General features: G+C 40.4%; 1 protein-coding gene across 4 annotated transcripts in view; it reads right to left on the bottom strand.

Annotated features, from left to right (window-relative positions):
• Positions 1 to 15,783, bottom strand: part of CLASP1 (cytoplasmic linker associated protein 1) — a 276,819-nt gene that overhangs the window by 132,847 nt on the left and 128,189 nt on the right. For all 4 annotated transcript variants that reach the window (XM_070389116.1, XM_070389124.1, XM_070389129.1 and 1 more), the window contains exon 8: positions 13,975 to 14,042. In XM_070389116.1, coding sequence (XP_070245217.1) covers positions 13,975 to 14,042 — 68 coding nt within the window. The remainder of the gene's footprint in view (positions 1 to 13,974; positions 14,043 to 15,783) is intronic.

Raw genomic sequence — 15,783 nt, 5'->3', positions numbered from 1 at the left:
AACTGATCCCAATTCTTTATTTTCCATGGTCTACTTTTATACACTGAGATGTTATGCAAAAGTCACGCGGGGTCAGCAGTCCTGACTTTTATCAAAGTCAGGTGCTTCATACAAATGTATACAGAGGTCTTAGGGGTGTTACATCATCTTCTGGCCAGGGGGGCCTGCTGACAATTTATGACCCTCTCCTGTGACAACAGTCAGTCAACCAGGAGACTTATTTCTCCAGGGGTGATTATTCTTAAAACAGACACCACCCAAATAAAGTTACATTCCTATAGGGTGACGGTGTAGTGGGTTTTAGTTAAGGAAAGAATTCACTTAGCCTAAGGTCTAACGTGATTAATATCAAAGGTTAATACTTATTTCTTCTATATATTCATTAATGTGTGTAAGGGCAGGGGATGTGGAGACGTAGCAACAAACATTGGCTCAACAAATGAAAAACCCTTCACCAACACAATTTCTAATCAGCCCACTATACTTATACTTATAGTTTTCTAACTTCTCTAAAGAACCTGTTTTTAGAGGGTTTAAAGCATCTCTTGCCTCTCACGGTTGGGAGGCTGTGAGCAATCACATGTGGCCGGACGAGCCTGTCAGGCAGGCTAGAGAACCTTCAGAGGAGTTTGTAGGTTAAAACACTCTTATCACGCCCAGGAATTATTATTAACTGGAGCTCTAGGTTAACTCCTTCTCCGAAAGAGGTGGTGGGGGACAGCCTCCCGTAAAGTCAGAGATGTAGGTGAGAGCACAAAGTAGTGAAGTAGGCGCAGGCTCTGGTTATGGGGGTAGATGCTTGAGGATTTCCAGGGGGACTCCTGAGGCTCGATCCCGACTTTGCGTATGTCAAGCCTCCTTCCTCATGACCTTTGTCACGGGCGGAGTACCTCACTCTGGCCCCCAACAGGTGTGTGTCAGGTTTCTGCTCTGGAAGGGCGCTGTTCCCCTTCCCACACCGTCTCCTGTGGAAGGCAACACCATGCACAGCACACACAAAGCCGGGAGTCACGCTCCCCTCCCCTGGGGGGCTGGCCACAGAAATGATTTACATTCATTCTGCATGGAGACTTGCTTATAGACTTATTTTAACTCTTTCCCTTGTTTATATACTTAGTCAGTCATTGATATGCATCATTACACCCTCATCAACACTTGTGCTCTGGATTATAATCCAGCACCACTTCATGGCTCAAACTGTTCTTGCTGTAGTCTGTGGCACTTTTCAGCTGCCGCCTGTGATCGCTGACAAACCATCACTTTTGTTTTGTCGGGGCACGTTCTTACTGTCTGGCTCTACAGGACACCCAGGCTTACTGCATACACTCCCTGTTCCAGCCCTAGGATCTGCAATCCCTGTGGAGCTTGGTGGTGGTAGAAACCAAGACAGGGGCACAGAGTGGCAGATTCTTTTTAAGATACCTTATTCTCCATCTGCTTCTGTATCTTGTTTCTCTGGAGGGAACTTTCACATCTAAACAAGAACATCAACTGCATCATTTCAAAACCTAAACCCAACTTTCCCCTCCCATTAGATTGTGTCCCCATAACAGGTTTGTGTGTGCTCAGTCACTAAGGCATGTCCAACTCTTTGCAATGCCATGGATTGCAGCCCACCAGGCTCCCCTGTCCATGGGATTTTCAGGCAAGAACACTGGAGTGGGTTGCCATTTCCTCCTCCAGGGGATCTTCCTAACCCAGGAATTGAAACTGAATCTCCTGCGTCTCCTACACTAGCAGGCAGATGCTCCGCCACTGCACCCCCGTAACACACTAGACAGTATTCACGGGCCATACCAACTGGTTACGTGCATCATTCACTCCTCGGAGTGGCACAGGAGTCACTAACCGCCCCCACTTGGAACACAAGGAAACCAGGGCTAACAGACCAGCCACCTGCCCAGGTCCCCCTACACACACACACATACACACACTCAGACAAAGGGATTCTGAAGTCCACACACCTACTCACACTTCTCCACTTATGATTCAGTCACCTAGACCCCAAACCTACTTACAGGACAAGTAACAGTTTTTGGATAATTTAACCAGTCTGCGCCAAACTGAGAACTTTAAGGAAAAACTTCCAAATGTCTCAGAGGTAAATTTATTTCACTTAAAAGGACAGCATTTATTCTAAATTACATCATTTTAATTTTCTTTTTTTGTAACTGGTGTTAAGTGTCCCTTGTTTTCTGAAACAAGAGAGACAATGGAGCTGTTTGGCTATTGTTATGTTACATGTGGTAACATTAAAGTTGGTCACCCTGCCTCAGTCTCTGCCCAGTTGAAATCTGAGACATGAACAGCCTGCAACAAAAGCCTCAGCTTGTTAGAATGGCCCAGAAGGCCCCTGCCATCTTCCCCTGCACGTTCCCCTCCAAGAAGACCACACTGCGTTCAAAAACAAACTCACCATGTTCGTATGATGATTTCCAATCCCAGAACACCCCACTCACCTCCTACCCATCCATCACTGAGCGAACAACTGATTAGGGATGGCATATTTTCAAACTGTCTAAAATACTATTTGTCTAAATGGGCTAATGCCTATTTTAATAATATTTCTTTGAATGCTTACAGTTTTTAATTATTCCCTAAGGCATCTATATTAAAAATGGCACAATTTCAGAATCAAAAAAATAAACTAAAGTCAGGATTTTATCACAACAGCTGGGTGACACTTGCTGGCAGGAAGGTAGTTCTAAGGTGGCCAAGTCCAGGGCCACCAGCCCAGCTAGAGAACTCAAACCTCCCGTCCCCCCACCTACTTCTCATGGGGCTGCTGGGAAAATCTGAAAATAAAAACAAAAGACATTTGGAAAAACACTTTGAAAATACTAAAATACACACCACCATAGTAGAAAATGGTTGGCATTATATTTTGCAGACTGTTGTGGGCTCCTTATTGAACATGGGCAGACAGAGGAAGATTCGAATATGCCCTGCTACAATAAACAGCATTTAACTGTTGTTTCCTACTGCATCTGCAGCTCCCTAGGGTAAAAGGTACCAGTGCTTTTAAAGCCTGCATTCCAGATAACAGTGACTATAGAGGTAGGTCATCTGAAAGGAATTATCAAATGAGAGAATAGTCTTTATTTTAAACTCAGAGCCATAAGGTTTTCTCCATAATCTTGAACATAAAATCACCTACTAGATAATTATATTTCCCTGTTGTTTAAAAAAAAAAATGTAAAATACAACATAAAACAAATGCTACTTCTAAGTAACACACTTCCAAATCCTCAAATGATGGGTTCTGAAAGAGGTCACTTCAGCACATGAATTATTTAGCTCTCCTTCCCGGGTATTGATTTCCTACAGCAACTTAACCTGATTACAGAATACTGTAATAAGGAGGGAAATAAAAATGAGCACTAGCAGTATATGCTTTCAATTCTCAATTTTAAAATATAATTAACAAGCATAATCCAGCACTCCAGTATGACTGTTTTCAGCAAACTCAACTAAACTAAGTTTCAGAAGACAGATACACACCTTCACCATCCAGGACAAAAGAACACAGAGCAGATGAGCTGCATGCACGCCAGCTTCCCCACAGGGAGACAAATGAACACTTGTTACTGTGCACAATTTACTCTGCTTAATACCTGCTTCAGCTGAAGGGTTTGGAAACATTGAGACAACGAATTAAAAGCCTGCCAGGAAACCCATCCCACAGGAAAGCAAGACATGGAGCATTCTTCTTCCAACACAAACCTTGTTCACATGGAGCTCTTTCACATCCTCTCAATGTTCCCAAAACCTGGGCCAAACCTCCGTGGAAAGACCGAAGGCTAATCAATTAAGACCTGTGATATACAATGCCTCTTTCATAGTTTTCCAGTTCCATTTTTACATTAAAAAAAAAATGCAAATCTTTAAAAAGGAAAAATTTTTTATACAATGATTCTCAAGACAGATTCAACCCCTCCACTACCCTGTTTATATGTACTTTTTTCTACCCTCTGTTGGGAAACTATAGTAGATTCCTTTCAAGACAGCCTATACTAAAAAAAAAAAAAAAAAGACAGCCTATACTTACTAGCAAATGTCTTGTAATTGCAAAAGAATTTATTTTCATGAGCCGTTTACTGTGAATACAAGAGACAGGGAAAAAGTTAAAAAGCACATAAATACCCAGAGGCTGATGAAAACACAGCTAATCTCAGCTTCCTATGCCCAATTCCTCTCTCCTAGTCCTTGAGGGTCAACATAAACATTAACATAGCCACAAGTTTCAAAATTTTTCCCTGCCTCAATGCAAACAGTCATAACAATTATTTGCCTGTTTCACCCATGATCTTTAGTTATCAAAGCAATGATAAAATACCACAAATATCTTTTTTCTGAGTTAAACAGCAGTAATTACAAACACTTTCCAGAATATATTAGAACAGCCTACCTTTCCCAGCGGTCATGACTGTCAGTGATGGAGGCACAAGTAAAAACACTGCTCTGAAAGCTACACCTGCTCACACACAGCCCCTGACGCCTCAGCAAACTCTCCACCCACAGGCTTCTCCAGTGCGATCCAAGCACCAAGGACAGCGGCCGCCCTATTCCAAAATAAAAGCCTACCCTATAAAGAACAGTGACTTGTTTAAGGGGCAGGGGCCTTTCTCTAGCTGACGTTACTCATGTCAGAGAACCTTCTTTAAAACTGGTGTGGAAAAAAATTTTAACCAACTACTTGCTCAACCCCCACCCCATGGAAAAAGAGAATTTCTTAACATAAACTTTAAATAAAAATAAAGTACAAAGGCTATCTTAGTTCCACCCGGAGGATGATAACGTAAGCTGTCACCTGCAGCTTGAGCTACTGAAGCTAGCATCAGGAAACAGTCTCTTCCAGGCTGTTCTAGGGGGTGGTCTCCCTGGGCAGCACAGCAAGCTTGCCAGTCTTGTGATATATCATCCCCACAGCCGTGACTATGGAAACACTTTTCTAAGACACTGAACCAGAATCCCAAGCCTTGTAATATGCAGACTCTAATAAACAAGCAGGGGGAGCCCATTATCAGCACTTGATCCACTTACTCACAATCACTGTTTTAAAATACTATACAATAATGGTTTAGCTTCTTAATAAAGAAAAGACCATCAATTTACCTTTAAATTAATGCTTTGTCCTAGCTACACTGGACAACAGTTCAGAGCTTACCTAACAATTCACCGTTGAGTCTATCTGCTTTCACACTTTTATTTCTCATTTCCAACAACTTAGAAATGATATCTAACACTTTTCAAATAACAAATTATTTTAGTAAAACAAAAGAAGGCAGGCTGCATTTTACAGCAAAGTGATACCCTAGATACATTCATGGGTTAGGGTCAATAATTTTATAATTATTATCTAGTTTATAGTTTGTCAGCAAATAAGTACTTTTCTTTAGCTTCAGATTTATTATAGAATTTTCATAGATTTAACCAGCATGATAGTTTCATTCTTTCCTCATAAGCATGTTAGCTTTCCTCAAGAAACTCAAAAGCATGCACATTTTTAACCAAATTAACATCTATGGGCCTCATTTCAATCAACCCCAATTAAAGATCATTAAGTTGCTACAGATAAAGGACAATGACTAGTCTATAATTACTGGCTCTTTCATGCTGAAAATCCAATTCTCCCATGAGCATACGCACATCTGCATGATTTAAAAATGTACATAGAAAATAATTTGCTTTTTGAAACCCATAGAAGGAAAAACTGTAATTTTTGCTTCAAGGGGTTTGCTAATTACATGGAGATGGAAAAAAAGAAACATCTACAAAACAACATATTTTTAACTCTCATATTCCTGCCACTCAAAACTCAAAGGCCTTCAGGTAACCTAGCAACAAAAAAGAATCACACAAAGATGAAGTATTCCATTACAGCCAGGTCACTCACCCCCAACTGCTGCTCAGATGCTTTTTCACTGCTGTTTTCGTCACAAGTCTAATACTTGTGAAAAATGAAGTCTTTGGCATTTATATAATCAATTACACACCTTAAAACATAGTTTTGAACATGTCAAGAGAATTACAACCCAGGACAAAACCCATTTCTTCCCTAAGTGTATTGCTATTACATTAATAGTTCCTTTCAACTTAGCTCAAATCCAGAGCTTTTATTTCTTACTTAAAGGAGCTTTATTGTTCACAAGCAACAACAACAAAAAATAGATAAATTAGAATTCATCCAAATTAAAACCTTAGATGCCAAGAAAGTGAAACACAACCAAAAACTGGAAAAAGAATATTTGTAAATCAAATATCTAGTAAGAGTCTTATAATCTAGTATATGAAAAGAACTCTTATAGCTCAACAATAAAAACACAAGTAAACCAATTTAGAAATGGGCAAAGGACTTGAATAGAGCTTTTCAAATAAGATCGTGTGTAGAAACAACCAACAAGTACATGAAAATACACTCAACATCATTAGTCATGAGGGAAATGCAAATCAAAATAATGAGACACCACTTCACACCCACTACAATGACTAATTTTTTTTAAAAAAGAAAGAAAACAGTGTATGTTTTGTTTTGCTGGAGAGGATGTGGAGAAAATGGAACCCTCACACATCGCTGGTGGAAATAAAAAATGGGGAAACCGTGATGGGAAACAGTTTGACAGTTCCTCAATAGGAGGAATAATTCTGTGAACACAGAAATGCCACAGGATCCAGCAATTCTACTTCTAGGTATATACTCAAAAGGATTGAAAACATATGCTCAACAAAAATGTGTAAACTATTCACCATACCAAAAAGGAAGAAACCATCCAAATGTCTGCTGAACACAATAAACAAAATGTGGCCCAGCCAAGCAATGGAAGAGAGGTACTGATGCACTCCACAACATGCACAAGCTCTGAAAACGTTCTGTCAAGTGAGATAAGCTACACAGAAATCAACACTGACTGTATGTTCCATCCACCTGAAATGTCCAAAAAAGACAACAAGTCCAAAATAATCCAATACTCCACAAGAAACAGAAGTATGACAGTTATTCTCAAACGATGTTCTTTATAATTAAGAAAAAATGAATATACCCAGAAAATGGAGCAAGAGAGGAGAAACCTATCACTTTGAGCACCAACCCCCTTCCAGGCGCTGTACTGGGAGATGTGACATCTGATCTCACTTACTCTGCACAACGAAGGACCAAGCTGGCTCCCAGGAGTGAAGCAATGTGCTCTAAGTCACACAGCTGAGCTGGACAGAGTGAGAAGTGGTGAACTAAGAGGAGAAAGCAGAGTCCTATACCAGGATCTTAAGAGGAAGGATAAAGAGGACAGGGAACCACAGGCGGCCCAAGGGGGTGGCCAGACTGAGATGAGGCTGCAGGGCTAGACAGTATGGCTACAGCAGACTGGGAAGGATTTGGGTTACCTTGAGAGCAATGAATTGAAATAGTAAAAAGATTAAAAAAGGAAAAAAGTGAGCAGGAAGGGCAGGAGGCAGAATCTGCCTGCAATACAGAAATGTTCTGAAAGACTCTTCAACTAACCCCTTTATGGGACTGAAGCCCACCCTCTCCAGCTACCATCACCACAGAACTAACATGGCATTATTAATGTCTTTTCCTTTCTCTTGAAACAGAGTAACCAATTTTAACTGTTTTTCTCTGTTCTTGGAAGCTGATGGTAACAATGGGCTGGATATTTTCAGGAGATTAATACTTGCACAATTTCTAAAAAGAATATACCTAATCTGGAACTGATGCTTACTTTCTATTTTAATGTTTCTACTAAAATACACTCAATATAAAGGGCCATGCTCGCATCTTGAATCTGACTTGAATGACATAATGTATTCTAGCTCTTCTTCATACAGCCCATTATTTCTGACAGATGGGAGATAAAACAAGACAAGCTGTATGCTGACAACTGGTGAAGTTGGCTGGTGGCCACACGGGGGTCCATTACTCTCATCTATCTACGTTAATGTACACTTAATGTTTTCCAAACAAAGAAATGAAAAGGGAAGGGTGGTCAGAAGACCTCTTGCTCAGCAGCACCCACTCTACTGTGTGTTCATAGAGTTTGGCTACAAACTGTGTCCACCTCCAAGAAAGTGCAGGTCTGATCTGCTCAGACTTCGGAAAAGTGAATACTTCACAAACGAACATCAAAGTGACAGTGCAGGTAATATTTAAATGTTTTTAATACTGTCCTGGGTGAAGGGAACAGTAGATCTTCTGGCCTCAGTCTCTTCCACTACAAAACAATTTTCAAGAGAAAAAAGTTGGTTCTCCTTTGGGCAATGTCCTACAACAAATAGAACAGACTTGGGGATGGGGGCAGGCAGGAGGAAGGCAGAAGGACAGTGAGCAGGTGGTTTTAGATAGATGGGATCAGAGTGCTGGAGACGGTGAGAAGTGTCAACACCCACAAGAACCAGTGATGACACATACAGGCAGGGAGGAAGATGAGGCCTTTGGGACAACAGGCAAGTTCTGATTTACATGCCTGGACAGACAGTGGAAGACGTACAAAGAAGATCAAGGATAAGGTTGCGTTTAGGTGTCTGGGGTTTTGTCTTTGAACAACAGGAAGAAGGTGAATCTGGATTTAGATACATGTCTCCAATACAAGAAGAAATGTCAGACAGGCAGCTCCTTCACATCGCTTAGTAACACTAAGACAAGGTGTGGGCAAGAGATGCATTATCTGGCTAGTCAATGAAGTTCTGCTGCTGCTGCTAAGTCGCTTCAGTCATGTCCACTCTGTGTGACCCCATAGACAACAGCCCACCAGGCTCCCCCGTCCCTGGGATTCTCCAGGCAAGAACACTGGAGTGGGTTGCCATTTCCTTCTCCAATGCAATGAAGTTCTAGTCATACATAATTACCACCCAAAGGAGAGCACTGCCTGAGAAAGAAACAGGCCTAGGACTAAGCTTTCAGAATTTAAGTGGCAGACATTAAACAAAGGAAGGACATCTAGAAAGAACAGCCCAACAACAGTAACAAATTAGAATGAGGTGAGGCCAGAGGAGCCAAGGAGGAAGGATGAGGAGGCAAGGTGAGTGACTCGGTTGGGTGCAGACTGGGAAACGTCAGCGGGGCGAGCAGCACAGAGGCCACCTGGTGACAGTGCCGGCGGCTGCCTCAGTGACATGACGGGACCACGAGACTAGAGGGCCAAGGAGTGATTACAAGGTGAAGAGACTGAGACACAGAATACAGATGTTAAAAAAAAACCCACAGGCCCAAAACACAGGCACTTACACTACGCGCCACCACAAGAGTGCAGCGCCCGCGTTCCCTGACTGCAGTGTCCTGTGGTGGGTCAGGAATTTCCCGGCCTGCACCAATGAGCTCATCTGTCTCCGGGGCGTCCTCCAGCCCCCAGAGGAAGATGAGGTCACTGCCACACAGCCCCATCCCATCCCCCACAGGGGCATTACTTTAGCCTGAAATAATCTTTTCTGTTTATGACCTCCTTGTCTTGCCTTTAAAAATCTTTCCTTTCCACACTCACCAGATGGGATGCCGCCCAACTCAAGACTCATTCAATAAAGCCAATTAGATTGTTAAAATTTACTCAGCTGAATTTTGTGTTTTTTGACGCAAACCACTCAGGGTGTGCTGTACAGGGGAAGAGAGAGGCAAAGCAACGAGAAAAACTAGATGAAGACATATAGATATGCCTGGTTTTACTGAAAGACACTCAAAATAGGCCAGACAAGTTGGGGGAGGAGAGTGAGAAAAAGTGTGGGCCAACCTCTTTCATGAAGTTAGATGCAAAATTCCTCAACATCGTAATGACAAACTGAACTGTACACAAAGAACTGTACACTATGGACCAAGTGGGATTTATTTCCAAGTATGAGAGAACAGTTTACCATTTAAAAAAAAAAAGCACTGTAACTCACAATATCATCAGGCTCAACAGAAGCCAAAGAAGCATTTTGGGGGGGGAAAAACCCCAACAACCCTAAAAGGCATCCAGATTAGAAAGTAAAAAACAATCTCTATTCACAGATTAAATGATCTTGTAAATAGAAAATCCTAAGGAAGCCACTGAAGGGGAAAATCAAGAGAATAAACAAGTTGAACAAGACTGCCAAATACAAGATCAAATATAAAATTCTACTATTTTTCTATATACTGACATTAAACAATCCAAAAATAAAATGAAGAAACAATCCCATTTACAATACCACCAAAAAACAAGATATGTAGGAATAGAATGAAACACCCAGGAATAAATTTAACAAAATCAGTGCAAGACTTGTACACTGAAAACTACAAAACACTGTTGAAATAACTTCAAGACCTACATAAACTGAAAGGTATCTTATGTTAATGGACTAGAAGGCTGAATGCTGTTTAGATGACAATATTCCTTAAAAATGGTCTACAGGTCCAACATAGTCCCTATCAGGATCCTACAATCCATATGGAAATGCAAGGAACCCAGAAGGGTCAAAACAATCTTGAAAACACCACAGCTAAAAAACTCAAACCTCAACCCAAATGTCCTTCAACTGATGAGTGGATAAACAAAACACAGAATAATTATAGAAAGAAATATTATTCAGCCATAAAAAGAAATGAAATACTGATATATATATATACACACACACACACATATACATACACACCAGGCGGATGAACCTTGAAAACATTATGTGAAGTGAAAGAAGCTATACACCATATGATTCCATTTATACAAAATGTCCACAACAGGCAAATCTGCTGTTTTGCAGAAGGTAGGCTGTCAGGGACCGGAAGGAAAGGGAACTAGTTAGTGCTAATGGGCACAAGGTTTCCTGGGGCTGATGACAATATTCTGGGATTAGATAGTGGTGATAAGTATAAGATTTTCTGAATATATGAAAAACCACTTTTAAAAGGTAAATTCTTTCGGTATGAATTTTATCTTAATATTCAAAATCGGCGGATGATATGGGGAAAAATTCTAACACCTAGCTGTGATAAAAACTCAGATGAACAGGAATCAATGAGCACTATCAAAAACCTACAGTTAACATCAAACTTAGTCATAAAAAACCTAGGACTGGGAACCAGGCAAGGAGCTCCATTCTCACCATTCTTACTTTAAGCTTCCAGCCAGTGCACTTAGGCAAGAAAAGGAAAAGAATACACATCTGAAAGACTTCAAAACTGTTCCTGCTTGTAGATGACAGTGAGTAAACATCTTACTGATCTCCCAAAGTTACCGATGACAGACTTAAATTATTTGGGTTAGGAATTCTAAAGCCTTTATACATACACCTTAGATTATTCTATTCTGGCTCTAACAATTAAAACCGTAAGAATATGAATCAACAGGTATCTCTCATTTTACTGCACTTTGCAAACACTGCAATGTTTTTTCCTTCCTTCCTTCCTTCCTTTTTTTTCACTTGAAGGGTTTGTGGCAAACTTGCAACATGCAAATCTACTGAAGCTATTTTCCCAAACAGCACTTGCTCACTTCGTGTCTCTGTGTCACTTTTCCATTACTAGTACTATTTGTTATGGTGATCTGTGATCAGTGATCATTAAAGTTACTATCTTAAAATGATTATGACTCACTGAATGGTCAAGGTGATAGTATCCTTTTTTAGCAATAAAGCATTTTTTAATTAAGGTACATACATTTCCTTTTTTTCAGATATAATGCTATCACACACTAAAAACAACTAGTTTGGTGTAAATATAACTTTATAAGTGCAGGGAAATGAAAACCTTCACATGACCCATTTTATTGCAGTATTTGCTTTATTTTAGTGGTCGGGAACCAAACCCACAGTATCTTCTAAGTATGCCTCTACAGTAAAAAGCTGAACAAGTCTCTAATAAATTTTGCGTTAAGGCCTTCTTACAAACTGTCTATTTTTAATATAGATGCATAACAGAAGTGTTTTCACCCTCAACCCTACCTCTATACCACATACATACACATACACGGACATACACACACACCCACATTCCACAAAAATAAGGAAACTGGGGGCAATATTCTTACTGAGACAATTAGATTAAAACATTGCTGAGAACTACCCAAAGCCACAGGATTCATATTGTCATGTTCATTAAAACTCATAGAATAGGGACTTCCCCGGCGATCCAGGAGTTAAGACTCTGTGCTTCCAATGCAAGAGGCATGGCTTCAGTCCCTGGTGGGAGAACTAAGATCCCCCATGGTATGTGCAGTGAGGCCAAAAATAAATACATAAAAATAAATTAAAAGAAAAAAATCATAGAATATTCAAAGTATACATGAATCAATCCACCATGCTGTATGCCTTAAACTTATATAGTCCTTATACAATGTATGTCGATTATTTCTCAATAAAATGGAGGAAAAAATACTCATAAAGTGTGTGTGTGTGTATTAATATATGTATGTATAGGTATAGATATACATACAGAGAAGCCTGGTGAGGGGAGCTACAGTCTATAGGGTTGGAAAGAATTGAACACAAGTGAGCACTACCTTGACTTGATAGATACAAAATCCTCCAGGCAGGCCTCCAATGTGGATGTGGTCTTTGTCCCCAGTGTCAGCATTATAATGAGATGCTGTCTCACATACAATAAAGTCAGGAAGCACAAACTCAGCTTCTGCCACCCCTCCTACCTCTTTGCCCAGTACTTTCTATCTTGATGCCAACAAGCTTTAAACTAGAAAACCACACAAACTACACAGACACACACAAAATATAAAGTATGCCATGGTTAAATATAAGTTATAGAATTACAGGAAAATTAATTAGAAAAGAAAAATAACTTTGTTGGTGATAGCTAAATCATAATTAATCTTTTTTTGAATGCTATGTTTTTACAAATGTACAAAAAAGAAATGAGGGTTATTAAAAGTGTTTTATAAGAAACAAGCTATTTAAAGACAATTCCTTACTAACAACAATGGGTATGCAAGCTGGAGTATGAGTCACAAGACCTGGATTCTGTCCCTACTCTGCCTTTAGGTACCGTGTCACTCTGGGAGAAATCACTCAAACTTTTAAAACAACCTCAAAATGTAAAAACTATACTATGATCTAAGATCCCCAGCAATTGTGAAATGGCTATGATACAATGAGGTATCCAAGACTAGAAAAGTTCTTGATGGCAACAGACTTTTTGATGATTCCCAAAAGGCACTAAGGATAAAGAAGAGAATAAACAAAATTCCTACCCTCATGAACAAACAAAAAGCTATTTTTGTAATACTATAATACATTAAGAAAGAAAATCAAGCACGGTGAGTACAGAGTGCATTCCCTCACAATACTGGGTACGCTGTTCTTGACATCTGTGTAATGAAGGGAGCCTGCAGCTGAGACCTGAATGGAGTAAGAAGGCAGCCCTAAATGACAGCCAGGGACAAGTGTCTCAAGCAGAAGGAATCATAAGCACAGAGGCCCTGAAGCAGGACAAATGTAAAATGTTACAAATTAGCTAGGAGGCCAATGGGCTGGAGCCAAGAGAACTTCTGAGAAGAACAATACAAGATGATCTCAGAATGGGGGAATGCACCAGACAGGCCCGCAGCACACCGTGAGCCCCTGAGCTGGGCAACCTTCAGAGGATTCTGAATGAACAAAGGACTGACATCACTTGCACTGCATTCTAAAAGGATCACTCTAGCTGCTGAGTGAAAAGCAGGCTTTGAGAGAGTAAAACCAACCATCCTGGTTAGGAGCTGCCACAAGTGCGCAGGTAAAATGCCACAATGCCCTGAACCAGAGGAAGAGCAGTGGTTACACTGGGAATCTTTGGGATTCTGGATGCATTTTTAAAATAAGCCAATAATTTAGCTAATGGATTCAGTGTAGGTTGTGGAAGAAAGTCAATGACAAGATCATCTTTTCCAGCCTGGGAAGGTGGGTAAATGGAGATTAAATGCTCACACCCAGAAACACTTAGCACAATATCAAATCCAGCTGTTCAGAATCAGAATATAGCATTCCTTAGGCTAAAAGCAAACCTGGAAAAGCACAAGTAGAATGGTTGCTTTTTCTACTCACCATTCGCAGACTGTATCATGTTTCCAGATTTTTGGACTTCATCAAATTTTGTAAAAATTACATTCAACCTGTATGAAAAATATATATATAAACTATTAACCATCACTGTTTACAATTATATTTTATACTAATGTGAAGTTGAGTCTTACTCATTGAGACCCATCTAATAACAGTAACTATGCCAACAAGAAATGAGCCATGCTTAAGCCAAGCACTGACCTAATGGCTCCAACTGAAAGATCTCCTTTAATTCTTGTAACAGCTGTATAAGAAATTATAAATTATCATACCCATTTTACAGATGGAGAAATCCAGACCCCCTTACTTAAAGTGATACAGCTGGTCAGGGTGGTGATGCCAGCCCCAAGAGTAAGAACCAGAGGCCAGGCTCTCAGACATTATATTAAACTGTGACATCTCCAAACAAAATGCATGCATCATGAAAAATATTTGTTTCTCCTATTTCTAAGCACATACTGCTGATAACTTGGAGTACAGATTTTCAGAATGCATTGATACTACAATACAAAGCCTTTTCTGTGACTTCTGCTTATTTTTAAAAAATGCTATAACTTGTCTAAAAGTAAATGTTGTGACTGGATAATCTTCAGCTTAAAAATCCACATGATACATATTTTCTATTATTGGATCACTTTAACTTTGACATTTTGAAAGCAGCAAAACTCCTTAACTAGTCCAAATAGTCCATCCTAGTGATATCAAAAATGCGAGGAACTGGGATGGGTTGGAATCCTACCTTGTAGGAAAAGTCAAGAAAAAAAGAGGCTTTTCCAAGCAAAATACAGATATATTGGAATAAGCATAAAGGCTGAGATTACAAAGTCATGCATTTTTGCATTCAAACTTGCGCTACCCATTTCAGCGACCAGACTAGAAATGTTAGCACTTTCTTACAAACCAGCCTGTCATGCAAGTTCTAATCACTTCAAACAGGTTTGATTTCCTTTCAAATCAGGATGGAAGCCCTTTGGGAGCAGGGATGAGACCTGTATCATCTTTGGTATTCTGTGCACACCAAGCATCGTCATGCAAGAGGGTGATGTCACCACAAAAGAGGGCTGGTACCTGCTGCTGCCCCTCACCCTAAAGGTGGAAAGCCAGGTAGTTCACACACTCTAGTGTCAACTCACACGTGCATTCATTCACTGGGCCAGCACTGAGCTAACTGGGTGCTGAGACTGGAAAGTTCCCACCATCGAGAGCACCTATTTACCTCTACTTCATTCTAGTCTACTTACACTGTGACATTCTAAGATACAGAGGACCCAAAATACTCAGCAGTAAACAGAGGTAAAATGAAGGAGGTGAACCAGCCTGATGCACTGCCTCTCCTGCTTCCCATCTCTTGACAGATAGTGATCTTTTCAACCCATCTCTCCAGGTACCCAGATGTACCCTCAGAATCCTCCTCAGAACTGCTCCAGACAGCTATCACCAATGAGTCACAATGGGCACTGAATTAAAGATTTGTCACTCCTGGACCAGATGAGTAACACTACCACTCACTTTCTACTCCAGGTTTCACTGAAAATCTGGCAAGATGTCTTAGAATCAAGTTCTTAAGATGTCCATCGCCTTCCCTTTTCTAAGTACAAAGACTCCCAATGGCTTAACAAGCCCATAAACAATATCCCTATACAGGTTGCCGGGGTCTGCCCTGACCAAGTTACCACTTTGTTGAGTCACAACTATACCCTCTGACGTGAGCAGGCCTGCAAGTCTGCCCAGCAGGGACAAAGGAGATCTCCAGCTGGTTTTCCCTGAAATCACTGGGAGGGGGTGAGTATT

The sequence above is a fragment of the Bos mutus genome, chromosome 2, assembly GCF_027580195.1.
Source record: "Bos mutus isolate GX-2022 chromosome 2, NWIPB_WYAK_1.1, whole genome shotgun sequence".
Classification (NCBI taxonomy): Eukaryota; Metazoa; Chordata; class Mammalia; order Artiodactyla; family Bovidae; genus Bos; species Bos mutus.
Note: the sequence above shows the minus strand (reverse complement) of the source record. Positions and strands in the feature narration are given on the sequence as shown.